At 40.5% G+C, this 19123-nt stretch overlaps 1 protein-coding gene across 1 annotated transcript in view; it reads left to right on the top strand.

The window, feature by feature from the left end:
- Nucleotides 1-1158: 1158 nt before the first annotated feature.
- Nucleotides 1159-19123, top strand: part of sntg2 (syntrophin, gamma 2) — a 76295-nt gene continuing 58330 nt past the window's right edge. The window contains exon 1 of the mRNA XM_064331031.1: nucleotides 1159-1394. Coding sequence (XP_064187101.1) covers nucleotides 1326-1394 — 69 coding nt within the window. The 5' untranslated portion in view covers nucleotides 1159-1325. The remainder of the gene's footprint in view (nucleotides 1395-19123) is intronic.

Here is a 19123-nt window from a genome sequence, read left to right as displayed (position 1 = left end):
AATTCACGATGAACAGAGAAACCGCGAGTGCCAGCAGGTGGATGAGGCAGCATCTCATGTCTCTCCACAGCAGTTCATACTTCTGCCGATACTGTGTCCTTCTGCTCTTTTTTTATCCCTGCTTGGTATTGCAGCCAGATTTCTGACTTCCTGTCTGAACAAATTACAGCTGATTCCTGATTACATGTCTGCGCAGAATTACAGCAGTTTCCTGACTGTGTCTCTGCGTAGTTACGGCTGGATGCTGACTCCATGGCTTTGCAGGATTGTACCGGGTTTCGTGTCTCTGCATACTTAAAGCCGGTTACTGACTGTGTGTCCGCACAGTTTAAACAGATTTCTGACTGCGTGTCTGTGCAGTTTAAACAGATTTGTAACTGTGTGTCTGCACAGTTTAAACAGATTTGTGGCTGGTGTGTGTGTGCAGTTAAAACAGATTTGTGACTGCATGTCTGCACAGTTTAAACAGATCTGTGTTGTGTGTTTGTGCAGTTGAAACAGATTTGTGACAGGTGTGTCTGTGCAGCTTAAAAAGATTTGTGACTGGTGTGTCTGACTGCGTGTCTGCGCAGTTTAAACAGATTTGCAACTGTGTATTTGCACAGTTTAAACAGATTTGTGGCTGGTGTGTCTGTGCAGTTGAAACAGATTTGTGACTGCATGTCTGCACAGTTTAAACAGATCTGTGTTGTGTGTTTGTGCAGTTGAAACAGATTTGTGACAGGTGTGTCTGTGCAGTTTAAACAGATTTGTGACTGGTAGGTCTGTGCAATTTAAACAGATTTGTAACTGCATGTCTGCTCAGTTTAAACAGATTTGTGACTGCGTGTCTGCTCAGTTTAAACAGATTTGTGACTGTGTGCCTGCGCAGTTTAAACAGATTTGTGACTGCGTGTCTGCGCAGTTTAAACAGATTTGTGACTGCGTGTCTGCGCAATTACAGCTTGTTATCGGATAGAGAGCAGAGCTCTGAGCTGAGGAGTGCCCTGCTCTTTTTAAATTGCCCCAAACCCCCCCTACCGCCCCGCCCCTCGCCAGCCCCCTCAGTCCCCCATTGACTCCCCCCCCCAGCCCCCGCCCCCCGCCCCCCCATCACCGGCCCCTCCTCCTGGCCTGCCACGCTGAGCTAAGCTGGTTGAGGCGGGCCTGCCGGCACGTGGGCCAGTCTGATTAGATTCCTCTCAGTCTGAGACAGAGCAGCGGTGTCTCACTCTGCCTCTCGCTGCACGGTGCGGGGGGACGTCGCCGAGCCGCCGAGCCGCCGGGTAGATGCCGGATGCAGCGCCGCGCGAGCTCTGTGCCGCCAGCCTGCCGCTTCATGGGAGATGAACGAGGCCGGGAATCGCGCCCCCGACCTGATCCACAGACCTGCCAGCCTCCTCGTGCCGACCTGGGCAAGTAGCCGCTTTTTTCCTCCTCTTCTTCTCTCAGTGTCCCTCTTTATCTTTCCTCTCTCTATCTGTCTCTCTCTTGCCCTGTCTCTCCTTCTCTCTGACCCCCTCTCCTTCTATCCCTCTTTCTCTCTCCCTTTAACCCGCTCTCTCGGTTCCTCTCCCTCTATCCCTCTTTCACTCTGTGCCCCTCTCCTTCTATCCCTCTTTCTCTCTCCCTTCAACCCGCTCTCTCTGTTCCTCTCACTCTATCCCTCTTTCCCTCTTGTGCTGTCCCCATCTCTCTTCCTCTCTGTCTTTATATCTCCCTCCTCTATCTCTCCCCCTCTCTCTCTTTCTGTCTCTGCTGGAGACCTGTACGTGTCATTCATTAAGCGATTCTCTTTCACGGCGGACATGCGAGGCTTCTGCGTTCGCAGCGTGAAGTGATGTTTGGGGAGAGAGATGCTCGCCGCATGCAGGTGAACTTGCTGAGGCAGCCGAGAGGTTTTTTGCTGCGCTTTTTCTCCTGTACAGCCAGACAGGTTTACAATCTGCTTTTGAGTCATTAAAGCAAGTTTCATTGTATCACAGCGCAAGAGCATTGCCAGTGACATGTCAGTGGGATTGTTTCTTCAGTTGTCTCTGTGGAGAGATCTCCTTGCGTTTGATGCATGGTAGTATATCAGCATCTACTGTTGTCTGATAAAGATATACCAGATTTATCACAGACACCGTTTGCAGTTATAGAATAGGAAAGGCTGACTATTTTTTTTTTCTTGTTTTGAAGAACTCTCACAAATGCACACACTCACACATATATACACACACTATATGCTACCACACATACACTCTCAAGCATAGACACACTCAAATAATGCACACACATACACACAGTTGTGCAAATGCACACACGCAGACCTACACAGGCAAACACGTGCACATTATTTTAAAATCCTGAATATGCTCAGTCACTCATCACCCAATAGACCGCTAATGATGCTTTCATTTCATGAAAGGGAGGCATTTCACTGGAATGATTTCACCGCAATAACACTGGAATAATGTTGGAACACTATCCCTTGTGGAATACTTTTCAGGATGTGCGCAATTCGGTGCCTGGGGCGGAGGGTTGAAGAGGTAACAGATTAGTTTTCACGTGTTTTATACTGAAAACGAGGAGGCTGTTCTCGCACTCGGGGTGAATGTGTTCACTTCAAATCCAAATCCACGACAGCGGCGCTCTCCGCAGAAGCGGGCACGGATGATTTTCTCTGATGAAGTCAAGCCCGCGCTCCCGCTGATTGATGAGATCTGACGGAGGTTTGACGGAATGATTTAACAAATGAGAGAGCTGAAGGGGATTCAATCGACGCGCACACGCGCCTGTCCGAGGCAGAATCAGCGCGTACGCTGGCGGTTCGCACCGCGTTAACGCCTGTGTGAAATTATCACGTCGGCATCACTTGCCGTTTTGGGGAGACACGGTGGTTTGTGGTAATTGGAGTTAGGGAAGTGATGCGGTGAGAAAGGTCTATACTCGTTCTGTCCTGTCATACAGAGAGGGTGTTCATCTATAATTATACCTTCTGATTTAGAAAAAAATAACACCCAACCCACTCTAACTCAAACTTCTAATTTAAAACTTATATTTGATTACAATTAGAGGACCAAGGGGAAATTTGTCATCCCCTCTCCCCCTGCATAATTAGCTCACATATGAATTTATGTGAAATTATTCTTATAGGCATTTTTTTGCTATTGCTAGTTTGGTTTTTGTTCTATCAAGAGAATATGCAAATATTATATCTTCCTTTATTTGAGAGTAGAGTTAGCTTTCCGCACAAGGAATACATTTGCACATATTTATTTATTTGTCACTCATCTCCAATGTATTCGCACTTTTGCATTTCTTTTGTTTCCCCCCAATTTCCACAAATCTTTATCCCCCTTGTTTACATCTTTCCAAATTTGGGGCGCCCAATTATATTTGTCGGCCAGTCCCATCGCTTTAGCTGTCTCAGTCAGTTTAGGAGATCAGAGACTAGGCTGTTCTCTGAGACAAATGCGCTCAGAATCGGATCAATTAGGTACAACTAAGCCCCTGCGACAGGCAATGTTGTCTATTTGTTCTAAAATTCATTTTTCACATTAAAATAAGTACACAAACAAACTTTAGCTCCTAATTTGCCCCTGGACTGTTATATTCCTAGAGGGGGGGTCCCCAGTGCATGGTTATTTTAGTGCGCCTTGTTATTCTGAATTTGTTTCTCAGGCAACACTCCCTCTCAGGGAAACCTAATTGGACCTAATTCCTCTGAGCCTCTGCCAGCAGCCACTTCTTTTCACACCGCAGTAAATCAGCGGAGTTGAACTTCATTGGAGTAGACCTCATGCTCCGGGAGATCGGATAATCACGTGGCAGGGAATAGTCTGACGACTGAATCCCTCTTACTTTCAATTTTCTGTGGCCTGTAAAGTAGCTTTCTCTCTGCGAGGTATTTTGTGACAGCTGTTTTGTTCAGAGAACGATGTCAAATAAAATGAGTTTAATACAACATACCTCATATATACAAACCTGAGTTACGGACTAGCCAGTTGAACGGGACATGAACTTGCAAGCGGTATTGGCAGTTATGCTGTCTGAAGCTCGTTATACAATGCAACGATTCTCATTGTTGTTATCACTGCTGCAAAAAAAGTGAACAGTGAACACTTTTTCATTTATTATATAAAAAATAAAATAAGAAATACAGTGCATGTTGAATCCACCTAAAATCTGTGTGTTTACTGTTTCTGAAGGAGCAGAATAATGAAACAAAACATTGATATCTACTTGTGTAAAATGAAACACTTGCAGTGCACCCCATGTATCCTTCTTACACTTTTCTTGGTAAATAGATTTCACTTCCTCAGTAATTGACACACATAGACGGCATTCTTTTTGACAATAGCATTGAATTTGCAATATCTTTCTTTTTGAGAATGGAAGATGAATAGCATTTTTTTGCCTAGCAGTTGTCAGTGATAAGCAGGTATTTTATTATGCTGTGTCTTTTGGAAAGCCCTCTTATTCATGCGTATTTATATTTGTAGTTTACAGCTTGTTTGCTTTTTTTGGTTATTAATAGACAAAATTATTTAGGGATACAAAATAAGAGCCTGTTTAAAAAATAAGGCCCGAGTAATTCCATTCCAAAGAATTATTAAAGTTAAACTGGGTGAATTTCGACTTCAAAATGACACAGCTGAGTTCTGAATGATCCCCGTTCTTAAAGGGTTTTTCCTCCAGTGTTCTACTGTACATAATAAAAATGAATAAGTATGATGCATTGATTTGTATACCAGTTCCCACAGACCAGTTTTGGGGTGTGCTGACAGCTGTCTACATCCTTCTAGTTTGCTGTGAACCACATTATCAGCACCCCTCACAAAAAGCTTTTATAGCACAATGGGCTTTTTCTTCCACTTTGAACGGTTCTTTTATTCTTCATAATGCGCTGCCTTTGTTGAGATACGCCATATGCTGCTTCATTGCTTTTATTTCCCTTTACTGGCCATTGGGTTGGCATATTTATGTTCCCTAATTCCAAAACATTTCTTCCACATTTCCCTTCCCCATATTTCTCCCATACTGTGCCTCCACTCCCTGGAAGATATACAATAGAAAATGGGGTTTTCCCTGCAATCAAAGGCCAAGGACTGTTGAAAGACTTATGCAATCCTTTCTCTTCATAGACAGTTATAGGAGTCTGATGCTAGGAGCCCTGCATTAGAGTCTGCCAATGTGACATAAAAAGGCAGCTAGCCACACAACTGTTGTGGCTCCTGGATAGCATGCCCAGCTACAATATTGGTCCTCAGCGCACAGATGTGGCCAGAGTTCCAGAATCAATCCCTGACCATGTCTGTGTTTCACTGAAATTCTAACTTGTAAGGTGGCATTTTAAGGCAGGAAGTAAAAATTGCAGTTTTATCTGCTATTTCACTTTGTATGAATTGCAGAATTATGCTTACTACAGTGCCTTCATGTGGCTGAATTTGAAGGCACCATCAGTCGTATCCTTTGGAAGGTAGAATATTCCATAAATCATTGTGGCAACCTTAAAAATGTTAATTTTCATTAGAAACAGTGGTAGCCAGTATCTCTGCTGTGAGTTGACAGGCACTAGGAAGTGGTTTATAAGTTGATTTCCACCTTCTTCATGAGTCATCTGTCAGTAACATAATCTCTTAATCAAAATATTCCACATGTCTCCTAGACCCCCTCCCCATCATTCTAGTCAAAGCCAGCCAAGCCACTAATAACTAACATCATCGACACATCTCTAGCCACCAGAATTGTTCTGCCCCAGTGTCAAACTGTCACTCCCCATCCTCCAGAAATCCGCCTCTGACTCCAAAAACTTGGAAACTTCCACCCCATCTCCAACCCGCCATTTCTTTCCAAAACTCTGATGGAATGTTTTGTCACTCCTGCACAGCATCAATCTCATCTGGCCTCAAACCACCTCCTCGGACCCCTCCAATCTGGCTTCCACTCCCAACACAGTACTAAAACTGCCCTGATCCAAGATTACCAACAACCTCCTCTGTGCTGCTTGACTTTGGACTGCTTACCATTCTGTTTCTTCTTGACCTCAGCTCAGCGTTCAACACCATCTCCCGTACACTACTATTGGAAATATCCTCCACGGGTATCCCAGTTCACCTCTGGTTCACTTATCTCTCCAACAGACAACAATTCATCACCCTGAAAACCTATCAGTCCAGTCATGCCCCTGTCACCCATAATGACCCACAGGGTTTAGTCTTAGGCCCTCTCCTGTTCGTCGTTTACCTCCTTCCTTTTGGTCGAATCCTGAGACACCGTAACATCAACATCCACTGCTATGCTGATGACTATCAACTTTACATTCCCACCATCCTATGCCATCCTATGTTCCCCCCTGTTTTGTTGTTCTATGTGTCTTTTTCCTGTCCTACATCTGTTATGTTTTCGTATTCTCCTGTCCCTGCTCTGTTTGATTACAGAGAACATTTTGGAGTGCAGAGCCAAATCCAGACAAAGTATTTTTGTCCCAAACAAACCTTTGCTAGAAAACAATGAATATAGATGGTTTGTGTGTATGTATACAAATATATATATATATAAATATAATTTATTTTTTTAACCAAAATAGTGGAATTATTTTGATTTACTAAACAACAATGAACTAGCTTGTAAACACCGGCTCTCGTGCTTGACATGCAAATGTGGAGTGCTGCAGACGCTGACTTCTTAGGCTGTTCCTTTTGTGCAAGAGATTGCCTTTACATGCACAAAGGCAGCTGCCTACCTGGGCAACAAAGCAGCAGGTATCTGTCCTAAAAATTAAGCACAGCCAAATGTCTGTGCTGACTCCGGTCAGTTATCATCCAAGGAGGAAGGGTTTCAGTGGGCAGGTTTTCTCCAAACGGCTGCACAGCCTGGCTGGTGCGAATGCGGGGCGAGAACAATCAGTGAACGGCTATACATGTCCCGAAGGGCAAGCTGCTTGACTGCTCCCTCCCACATTAACACCGATGGTCTCCATCAGTACTGCTCGTCTCTCTGGATGAGCGCATCTGCCAAATGGCTGTACTGTAATGCAATGAGATCGTTGCAGCAATCGAGAGAAGCTCATTGTGTGATTGCATTAGGGATTTCAAAGATGTCGGAGGTGAAAGAAATATATGGATAAAAGCGACGTCGGAATTTATAAAATATATATATATTAGAATGATCATAACACTTGAAAGACACTTGTTTCAGAGGCAGGAGGGAGTCGGAGGGAGGATGGAGGAAACACCAGCGGTGAGAGAGGCGTCTGCGACGGTGGCGGTCACACCCTGCTTCATTACGAGGGAATCGTCCTCGCTGGAATTAGCTCGTACAAATGAGTGTGGGATTGATTGCGGCCCCACTGCGCGGCTGGCTCCCCTCGAGGGCTCGCCGGCGTGAAGGCAGCCGCGCTAATGCTCTCAGTGAAACATTGATTCTTGTTAAAAACCCTTGATTCGTCCCAGCAGGCAGTCTTTTCATTTGCCCCTTCCCCCCCCCCCCATGTGTACTTTCTGTTTGAGATTCAGGTGCCATGTTAGCTCGAGCACTGGAAATTTTTTTACAGGGGTTTGTGGGTAATTCTTTTCAGGGTTTATATTGCAGAGAATGGGTCCCTCGCAGAAAAATAAAATAAAATTATCATCCTGCTATTGTTCAATTTCTTTGAATAAATTAACATTGGAAATGTGTTGGAATCTGATTAAATAGCTTCATACTGTGAATTAACTTAACCAGTTAAGACTGAGATTTGCTTTGTTAGCGCTACGTAGGCTGGAAATAAGGCCCAGAATATTAAGCTGCAGTGCTCAGATGTATTCTGTTCATAATTTGTTCATCTGGTGATCTCTACTGCTATTGCTGTCTTTTCTGAATATGACCGGAAATCACTAATTCATACTGTAATATTCCCCTTTGTAATGCAAAGAAATGTTGCATTTTACAGATAAAATGTAATTCCCTCCAGTCTAAAACCACTTGCAATGTACATGGCTGTTTATTTCGAAAGGAAAAATACCCTTTCTACCACCTTGCGACAATGCTCTGTTTAACATGACCACGGAAAACACATTTTGATCAATTTAGTTCATTACCTGATGCTATTACTGAATGCTGATATCTGTTTCAGTCACATTGTTTGCTGTTACTGAAATTTTCAGATTTAGAGACTACCTTTTCAGTCCTGTAGATTCTGTAGATTCTGAAGAAAGTGATCATGTTGAAATAAGGAGTGTGTGGGATGAGTCCACAGTGAATCCATTTTATTTCCTGCCCAATGCAGTTTGAGCGGTGACTGCGGTCTGGTCCCCAGGGGTACAGCCTATGCTTTAACTCAGGGTGTGACCATACCGAAGGGGCATGGTGTGTACTTAAAGTCAGGATGTAGCGTGTTTCTTGGGCTGTGTCCCATACTGCGAGTATGAGGTCCTGTCAGAGAGGACAGCATGCATTCGTGACTGTTTTGTCAAGCAGTCCAAACTACAAAAGGACTGATGCAGATATGCTCGAGGCCATAAAAATCCGGAAGTTTTTAAACTTACCTGGAGACCCTGGATGAGTACTCATGGACTTAAGCAAAGCTCAGTTCTGGGGCCCCCAAAACTCCTGACAGTGCGCTGACATAGCAGTTTCATACAGTAGGTTACATAAATTCTGACATATTGGTCAAACCATTGTGTTTTACGAAACACACCCTCACCCACCGTACTTATAATTTTGGGGCTTAAAAATTATCTGGTGTTATCACTTTTAGAAACAGTGCATGCTACTTAACTGAAATTTCTTGATCAGGGCTTACTGTTAAGATGGCAGCTTTGTTCACACAAATCGAAAACAAATTATAACAGACATGGCATGGCCACCCCACATCATTCCCCCTGAAAAGCACTTTGTCTACACGCTCATTTGAAGGGCGTCTTTGCATTATGCAAAACTGTCAGCAATCTCCTTTAAATTCAGCTCCCGGGCTCTGATGCTCTCGATGGAAAGTCAGTCCATTCAGCCTCTTGCCCTATACTGCCTCTCACATATAGTTCTTGATTAATTTTAATTTAGAAAAGGAGTGCTCCGCTGTTGTGACTGTGACAGCCAATGACATATATAATAGCAATGCAGTAACTTTTGCTACCCACCTCACCAAAGGTAGACATTACGTGGATGGTGTTCCATTATAAGCATTTTTTCAAGTTTAGCTGGGAAGGTTATTGATATTTCCCTACTTCCAGTAGTAGTCCAACTGTAGATAAAGGTCACACAGATTTCCCACAGTTGAGTTGCAGGTAAGCGGCTGCATTTTAAAAATCCATCCAACTTTGGCAACAGGCTACCTTTTCTGCCAGTCCGTTTTTTCTACTGTGATCCACTTTTGTGTCCATAAGGCATTTTGATTCACTTCATTGTAGCTAAGACTCTTCTTTGTAATCTTCCTCACTAGCTGAGTAACTGAAGTTCAAATTTTACCACCAAACTAGGCTACCTGTTGTTTCATTCTGCATTCTGTAAAAAATAAACACTTGATATTGGTAAACGGCATGCACAGGCAAAATTCCCAGCAACCTTTGTATATCAGAAAAGAAGACAACTCTTGCATAAGAACGTCATGGATAATGAAGCTGTTTGTTTAATCAGGAGCATATAATACAAATGGTAGTAGTTGTCTGGATATTGAGTTCTCAATTTTCTTGATCCATGTTCCCATATGGTAATAAAAGTCGCATCCCCACAAGGAAATGATGCCTATGTATTTATCAATAATCTGCGTTAATATGTAGCCTACGGCTTGTAGCCAGCAGGGGGCCCCCAAGTGTCCGGGGGGCCCAAGCAATTGCATAGTTGGCTTGGTGGCAAAGTCCGCCTCTGGTTGCAGGGGGCTGCAAATTATTATTGATTATTATTTTTATTATCCTTCTGAATTAAACTTAGGAACATATGATTTTGATCCTGGTCTCAGGTGGGAGAGTCCGAATCTGTAGTATTCAAGATAGTTTCCGCCAAAAATTGTGTTGTGTACTATTTTCCACAGATGATAACTTGTTACTTACTCAAAGCTGGGGCATTCTAGACTCTAGAGCCTTGTCTGCAGCAATACAAGACAAAATTATGCAGTTACCCTCGTGCTGAACTTCATTAAAGCTGACGGCACAGCTTTAATTCTGGGACCTGTGTTCTAATTGCTTACGATGGTTCTGTGCCGCATTTCCGATAGGTCTGTACTGCTAGCCGTATTGAACTTACTAATTTGCTGTTTCTATTTATGCTGTAATTTTTTAACATTGCATCATGTAAGGACATTTACTCAATAAAAAGAAAAGCGAAACATGATAATTCACTTACCGGCCAGTTATGCGTAACCATTAACCTTGGTTAAGTAAAAATAATGTCTGTACTGGTGCAGAGATGAGTCTCAATCAGCCTATAAAGTTTTGTCAGCTGTTCCATCACAGGAAGACTAAATTGTAGCTTGTTTGCTCAGGAGGCAGAGGAAATGCATGTCCGCCTCCAGTCAGGCTCGGCTACCATTGGGTCTAACCAGCCACCAAGCAAAATAAATTAGAATAATAAATGAATATTCATGATTGGGTCTGCCAAAGCTATTTTTGTGCATAAATATGAACAAAAAAAATATAATAAAATAAAATAAAAATACTTGAACACATAAATGCTTTTTTCTTTAGATTTAATCATTAAGTCATATGGTTTCCTTGCATCTGTTTCTTTAAAAAACAACAGCAATCTTTCCTGTTGTTTTAGGCAATGTGTTGGAATACTTTAAGGTACAAAATGGTACTGGTTTTCTCTACACTGGAACAAATCATAGGGCACTTCAACTTAAAAAGTACGTTAGCTGACTGCCTTAAAATATTGGGTTGTATTAACTCATAATATCACATTTTAAAATCTTCTTCAGTAAGTTTTTTCTACTTTTAACTAGAAGACTGAAGTTAAGTTCAACTGAGCTGATGTATTGTGCACAGGTTTTGGGACACAAACCCACAATCTCATGGTTACATTCCATTACCTACTCAATTGGTCAATTGTGCTATCAAACTTGCTTACATATTAATCTCTTAAATGAAATAGCCTTGCTTTTCTAACACTTGCATAATTATATAGGTTGCTTGCTGTGGCTAATTTACATTACCAACAAATTTATTTAACTTAACTTTGGTGTGAACCAATGTCCTAAATGTGACTGCACTTGCTGCTGCACTGTAGAGGATGTTACCAAACACTGCTTGCTAAGTATAATAAATTGAATACATTTTCAGGTTTTACCTATCAGTTCAAAGAGGATTCTTTGTTTTTTTATTTACTTTAACCTAACCAATGAGGATATCTGCATCTTCAACAACCAGTTATGTATTTATAAAGTAGTATAAACATGACACTATTTTGCTCCAAAATCACTTTTTTAAAAAGGCCCACAAACTTAATTTAACACATCAAGTTTTATTGCCACAATTACAATTTTTTAGTTGATAAACCTCATATTATATATTGCATAAAAGTAGCCTTGTTCATGCAGAATGGATGTAAATTAAAATTTAAAAATGATAGCAAAACAAAAAAGTTGCAAAATAAACACATTTAATTAATATAACACATTTATATGCTAATACAACTAAATGGCATTGTCATATCTTAAAGTGTATAGGTCAGACAGGTAATATGCCATTGAAATGTGGCAGTAATCAGTGGCAATTCTTGCTATAGTAGACACATTATACAATGATAATTGCTTCTCATTAACACTTTCACATGAGAATGCTTGACAGCATCATACAATTCATATACTCTATTAAATCTGTCCATTTGCGTTAAAACGCCAATGTCATAATGGATTGATTGAGCTGGCCCCTCCCCGTCACAGAGTGTTTGCTCCTCCAATCACAACCTCCACTCCACCACTGCTGCAACAATGGTTTGTGGATGAGGTTCCTCCCTGTCGTACAGTTTGATTTTCCCCTGAGCAGTGTAAGTGCCACATTACGAGGAATTACGTGTCCTGGTTCTGGGTAAAAGACAGAGTGTCTCTGCTCTCAGGGAGGAAGGATGATAGTGGAAAACAGAGATTAACTGCACTGACTCAAAGCCCCATGCTTGGTCAGGCATATTAATAATTAATAATAAAGGCTGATCGAGACTTTCTCAGACATCCTTCACAGCCGTAAGAAGTGGCTACTTTTTTACAAAGAAATTCAATAGAAATAGAAACTTTGATGTGAAGGCCTTTTCCCCCACCAGCTTTTATTTGAAGAAAATATCATCATAATTTCGTAGACATGATTATTTTTAAATGGCAGAAGGACAAAAATTCATTTTTTTATATTCTTTTACAGATATATGCATACATTATTCCATATCCAGAGAAGCTTGCTGTACTATATAATGCATACAGTAAGGTCAGCTGAGCAATAGTACAGTACATACTGTAACATTATCATATTGCTGTTGTGACAACAATTCTGTTTATAAACATACTGACATGCATAAAAGTAGTGCAAGTAAAGTGCCAGGGGATCATTGTCCCAGATTAAACCACTGATCTCTCAGTGGAAGCTACATCAAATGTTATAATCCATTTTCCCTGGTATTTGTTATCAACTTTATTTATCATAACCATGGCGTGTGTGCGTGTGTGCGAGAGCGTAAACAATCAATGTGTTCTTTGTTCATAAGATAGCAAAAGTCATTATTCATTGTGCATTATTTCCACTGAGCTGAAAGCGTTTTCAGGAGCATTTGAAGATGAGCATTTTTATATACGTAAATAGAATTTCAAAAGTGAAAACTGATGTTTTTTTCTAAATAGCAGTTACTTTCACTTTTTGTTTTCATATCATGCAGGAGTGGAAGCTTAGCAATTCGCAGAAACAACAGGAATCCAGGCACCAAAACGTGGATTTGCGGTTGTTATTTTGTGTCAGATATGTTGGATTTTTGGGTAAAATCATTTCTTAATTTATATGCTTGGCTAGCTATCATAAGGCTCATCATCATGGATGCTTTTTTAATAAATGCTGACAAAAACTTTACAGTTACACAGAATATAAATGAAAGATGATAAATATTTAATTGATGAGTAGTCAATACAGTACATAAGGTATGATTTTACCCAAAGATCCAACATACCTGACACAAAATGACAACAGAAAATCCATGTTTCGGTGCCTGGATTCCAGTTGTTTCTGCGAATTGCTGCGATCCATTTGCTTCTCTTTTCTTTAGCTTTCGGCAGTCTGTAAAAAGATAGCTCCGATTTCTTGTTGAAAAAAAAAACAAGTCAATTTGTACAGTCAATCGCACAACAGCTCTTTTCCGTTTTAGATATGTTTTTTGTGTTTTCGTGGCATTCAAGCTGCACGCTAACACTGCCACTCAGTAGTCTTTCTGCCACTCAGTGGGTGTAACCGCAGTGACTTCCGCTTACTGTGATGTCATGTGCATACCCTCTATATATAGCCTCAGTTTGCATATGCAAATTACAGAAGCCTGACAGCTGAGCACAGGTCAGAACACACAGCAAGGTAAAACCAAGTGGTTTGCTTGTTTCTGAGTGAATTTAGTTTGTGTGATAAGTAACCATAAAGAAAAAAAATTGTATATAGAAGCCCTCCAAAACGACACAATTTGAGTGAAATACAGGGCTTAGTCAAAAAAATAATCGGTAAATATTTGATTTGTGGGGTTGCAGTGGGTACCACCTTCAATGGAACTAACTTCTGGAAGAGGAATACGGCTGAATACGGGAAAAAAGATATACACAATATTCCAATTTGGATAGGTTTTAGGGACACTTGTACCTTGGGAAAACGCAGATTTTTACTGTTTTGTTCAGTCCACATCAAACTTTCATCCAGGTGTTGTATATATCCTGGGGTACGATTGTAATAATAAATCTGAAATTTCTCCATATCAGAAGTACATACTCTTACAAAAAGTGGGGTATAAGGGGTTAAACCACACACATAGTCCACTGTGTGATCTTCCTGCAGTGGCTGTTAATGCTATGCTTAGGGGAAATAACCTGAGCTCGAACAGTCACACCACAGCAGATTAGACTATATTTAAACTGAAATGGATAAACTGGTGTCTATGTACAAAGAGTAGTATCACCTTGTGGATAAAACATTTATAATGAATAGACTAGCAAAGTACTCTTAAAAAAGAAGAAAATGTTCCTGACTCAACTACTCAGTGCAAAAACCTCAAACATAAACAAAAAGTGTTCTTTAAATGTTAAATGAAGTCATTTTCAGAAAAAAATGTCAAAATAAGTATCTGTTTGACCCACACCAATAGGGTTTCAAGTCAGGCCTTTCCACTGGGATTGCTCTCTCCACACTTGGAGGCTCTTCACTCAGAAAGAGTTAAGTTACTCAGCTTCATCCTCCTCCATTCTTCTTGACTGCTGCATTCAACTGTGTCAGTCACTGGATCCTCCTCTCTTTCTTTGCAGACTTGATCACCTCAGGCTCTGCCCATCAAATCTCGCTGACCAATCCTAACAGATGGCCAGGAGGGGATCTATCTTCTCCCCCTACTTGACCAATGTCCCACAGAGCTTATTGCTTTGTCCTCTCCTCTTCCCTCCTTACACTGAATCACTTGGTTCAAACTTATCACTGCTCATGACATGTTATTTCCTTGCTATGCTGATGGCACTCAACTCTTTTTCTCATTTTCTCTCTCCGACAAGTTCAGGCACATATCTCTGCATGCTGACTGACATTTCAGCCTGGATGTCCACCCACCACCTGAAACTCAACCTGGGGAAGGCAGAGCTCCTAATCATCACAGAAAACGGTTCCCCGCAGATTGATGCTTCACTTAGAGCTGACGGCTCTGGATTGTCTCACTCCTGCTCAGCTAAGGATGTTGTTGTGACCCTGGATGAACAGCTGAGTGGGACTCATAGTGGAACCAGGAGTACTGCAAATTCTCCCTTCACTGCTTCAGGATAATCCACCTCGTCCTCATCTAGCTACACAGCTACTTATACAATCTCTTGTTATGTCTCGTCTGTAATGCCCTACTGGCCAGCTTACCAGCCAGTGCCAATCAGCCACTGTAACTGGTCCAGAACGCTGCTTCCTGCCTGGTCTCGAGCCTGCTCAAATTCACACATGCCACAGTCCTTTGGAACACCCTTCACTAGCTGAAAATATTTTCAACCAAACCCTTATCTTTATCACACAGGTCTTGAGACATGCACATTGGCAGTGGCAATTATATGAGTGCAACTTTGCCTATCCAACATATGTGGTCTTGCCAAATTGTAAATTATAGGTATATTATATAGATATATTTCCTGAAGGTATAATTCCACTTCCCCTGTGGCCCACTTGCAAAAGTTTAACTGTGATACAATGTTATGCATACAAATCCTATAAACCATAAGCCTTCAAAAATCTTTAGAAAGTGCCTTTGGTGTTGTGTTACCTCACTGATAGCTACTTTTGAGTACTTCCTCTTGTCTCACTTCTGGTAAGATGGAAAACTGAGGACACTTTGCTTGAAAATTTTGAGTTTTTTTAAAAATCAAATCTTCCCTTTATTTCCTATAAAATAAGAAAATGTGAACATTGATCATTTCAAATAGTCAACAATAAATGCAAATATATCCAAAAGCACCATTAAGGGATGGCAGTGAAGGCAGATCTATGCCCTCAGTAAAGACAGTCCTTATCAAGCATGGTGTAGCCAGGAAGCTGAGACTTCATGCCTACCTTCCAATGCAATCCTTTTCAAGGCAGTTCATTCACTCACCACGTGCTTTGATACATGGGACAAGAAAAAAAGCCCTAGCCAATGTAACAAAATGCAACAATGTAACAAAACTGCGAGCTCCTAGCATCCATCCCCAAGGTCGTTCACTGCCATGTAGGTCAAAGATTGCAAAGCTATAGTAGCCAAGATGGAAAAGCATGTCCCCACTCCATAAAGACAATGAACTACTCAAAGAATGCACCGGGGACTTATAGAGGGTCAAAAGGTATTGGTCATTGAAAATAAATTACATAAGATAAAAGGAGAGGTTATGATACAACTGCTCGCTGAAGTGGCTCCTAGTCTTAAGTTGGAAGATTCAGTTTATTCACTCTATTCCATCTGGTGGAAAGACAAGAGGAGACTTTGCCAAACCATTGTGCATTTTGCAAGGTACTTACACGAGGATGTGATTTGGAGAAATACCAAGAAGTCCCCTGTCTTTCAGGAACTTTTAAGTTTATTGTTTGAGGGTTTAACCCAAGAAGGTAACCTGCCACTTGTCACTTATTGACAAGGCAGTGGAAGCCAGGGAGAGAGCATGTCTGAAGTCCCTTTGAATACATCAATGGCACCGTATAACGGAGAAGGATAAAAGGTAGACTTTATATTGACCCTGCTCCACTGTAGTGGTAATGAGTGAATTGATATTTTTTGTGACACTTAAAGATGTTAGCTGCTGGCATTTAAGCTCATTTCATAGAGCTTCTTACACAATGTAGGTAATTTTTCTTTTTTCTTACTAGCTGATATAGATACCCACCGGGTTTCACATTTTCATTGAAATGTCAGATATAATTTACTACTTTGAACACTAGGGGTCAACAAGCTAAGGGCAAAAGAAAGGCTATATAGTAACACTTCATAATAACGCTCTTTCATAAGTCATTAACAAAGGCTCAATTAGTATGTCACCATAATCAAAATGATAGAGGAAAAGTCAGTGCATACAGTAAGTGGAAGGAAGGAATGAAGAAAGAATGCATTTTTATAAAACTCACAGTGACTGCACATCATAAAGTGCTAAGCATAAGTGCATAAAATTAACAAACATTTTGTGGGGGTAGAATTAGTAAATTAAATAAGCCTAATGTTTGTAATAAACATTATTAGAACATTATATAAATGAATTGTTACAACATGGTATTTAAAGAGGAATTCCTCCATAAAATGAACTTGTACTTGTAGAAAGGTAGCTGTGCTCCTGATTAAAATGAACTCTCAGCCAACTCTCTACCTGTTGTGAGTGCACAGATATAGCCCCAAGCTACTGCACATGCTCCAGGTACCTGCTGTATTAAAGACTACAATAAGCAGGTATTTACAGTTCATGGGCAGGCATCAGACAATGCCAGTCAGAGGTTGCCACTCCAGGGGGCTGGCTGTTATTACTTCGCCTGGAGAGAGGGTAAAGTTACTCGCCACTAAAGAAAGAAAATCTTGGTTTATGTGCTCAGTACAGTTTATTGGACTGAACACAAATATCCAAATTCAAATGGCCCGCCCATTGTAGTTCTTCAAAAATGAGAAAGGGTAGAGGTGTACATCATTATAATGTATACCTCAACAAAACGTGCACATTTCGCCGTCAATGTTTCTTTACAGAGATTCCTTTGGCCAGCCACCGAGAGAGAATTAATCAGTTACACCTTGATCTCTTACAATAAATGAGCCAAGTGATGTTTTGCGGTGGAATTTCCTTTTGAAAATAAATTGAGGTTTAAAACACAACAAATTTAGTGCACACGTGCTGGAGCCTGGATGATTCAGTGTCACTCACTAACAGCATCATCCAAAACAATAACAAAGCTAATGAGGAAGCACATATTCTTACAAGCAATGTCCTCCATGTTCATTTCCTTGTCTCCTTTCCTCCTTCTTTTACTTGTTTCCGTATGAAGTGCTCAAAGGCAATCAAGTGAATGAGTCAAGCTACGGAAATGTGGATATGTAACTGCCGTTGTTGTGGTAGAAATTACAGTAAGAATTATGTGTAGGCGTTGCTTATTTTTAAAGTAATGGATGGTGATGAGTTTTGGGAAGATGTAGAGGTATACAGTGTGAATGCGAACCAGAATTTCTGACTCAGGGCAAGCAGGGGTTTCCTTTTTGATTAGAAAGTTTTTTTTTTTTTCAGAAGAATGTAATATTTGCACAGCTCCTTTTGGGCTGCAGGGACTCACAGACAGATAGATGGATGGATGGACAGAGAGAGAAAGCCCTTCACTCAGAGTTGATTCACGTGCAGTAGAGAGGGACATTCTGTAAGGGCTGTCATATATTATTCACCTCAAGTAAGTTCCTTTTACCATATTCTATATCCTATATATAATTATGGCTGTCAAAAATGATGTCTTATTTAAAGAACTATCAGTTTACAAATGAAAATGACAGAATAACAGAAACGTAGAGAAGTAATGAAAACACAGAAACAATTGTAATGGCATCTTTAGATACAATCAATTATACTTAGCCAGTTGAAGGGTATAAGCAATTCAATCAAACTAGACTTATATTGGTGATTAAGACTGAAAAATCAAGAAACAGGAAAAGGTGTGGCCTGTTTATACAATTTATAAAAGGATAAAGTTATATTTATAATTATTAAATAAATTATAACATAATCAATCTATGTTTCCTTACATTTTGTTTTTATCTGTTTTTATTTTATTACTACTGCCTCTTAGTTTTTTTTTTTTTTAATAAAAAAAAAAAAAAAGATTAACTTAAAAATTCAGGTTAAAAGCAACATTTTGTATTAAGATGTGTCAAATATAAAACATTTAATCAGACATCATATATACAAATACTATAGTTTGTACCTGGTTTAAGATTAGCATTACAGCATCTTGTTTCCTGAATAAGATCAAGCCAGTCATTCTGACACAAGCATTCTTTCATGCCTTGTACTGCCTCATAATAACAAACATTATGTCACTAAATACAATATAGCATTATAGCATTAAGCAAGGCAATGTAAGTCAGTGGCCTCAGACCTACAATTGGCAGAATGTTGACAGCCATTAGTGTCCTTATAAATTGTAACACACCAACAATGCCCTTTTTTCTGCACAGTTAACTAGGATTTTTTGGCAACCCTAATCCTTCCAAAATGCCGGTAGCATGGAGGTGACCTCTGAGAGTAGATTTGGAGACTCTGTATCTACAAGATGTGAAGAACTTTTGTAGATCACCAGCAGTGAATTTGAATTTTTATTTGAATGATTTTTTCTTCCAGAATCATCTGTATCATTGTGCATAGGGGCAAGATGTACTTGCGTGCCCTACCAGGCAGGGACTGCGAGATTTGTCCGCATTAGACACTCATTTCAGACACTTGAGGGGCTGCAGCTGGTAGTCAATTTCAAATCCGCTGTTCAAACAAATCTTCCCTGTGTCCATT

Source organism: Anguilla rostrata, chromosome 1, assembly GCF_018555375.3.
Source record: "Anguilla rostrata isolate EN2019 chromosome 1, ASM1855537v3, whole genome shotgun sequence".
Lineage (NCBI taxonomy): Eukaryota > Metazoa > Chordata > Actinopteri > Anguilliformes > Anguillidae > Anguilla > Anguilla rostrata.
Note: the sequence above shows the minus strand (reverse complement) of the source record. Positions and strands in the feature narration are given on the sequence as shown.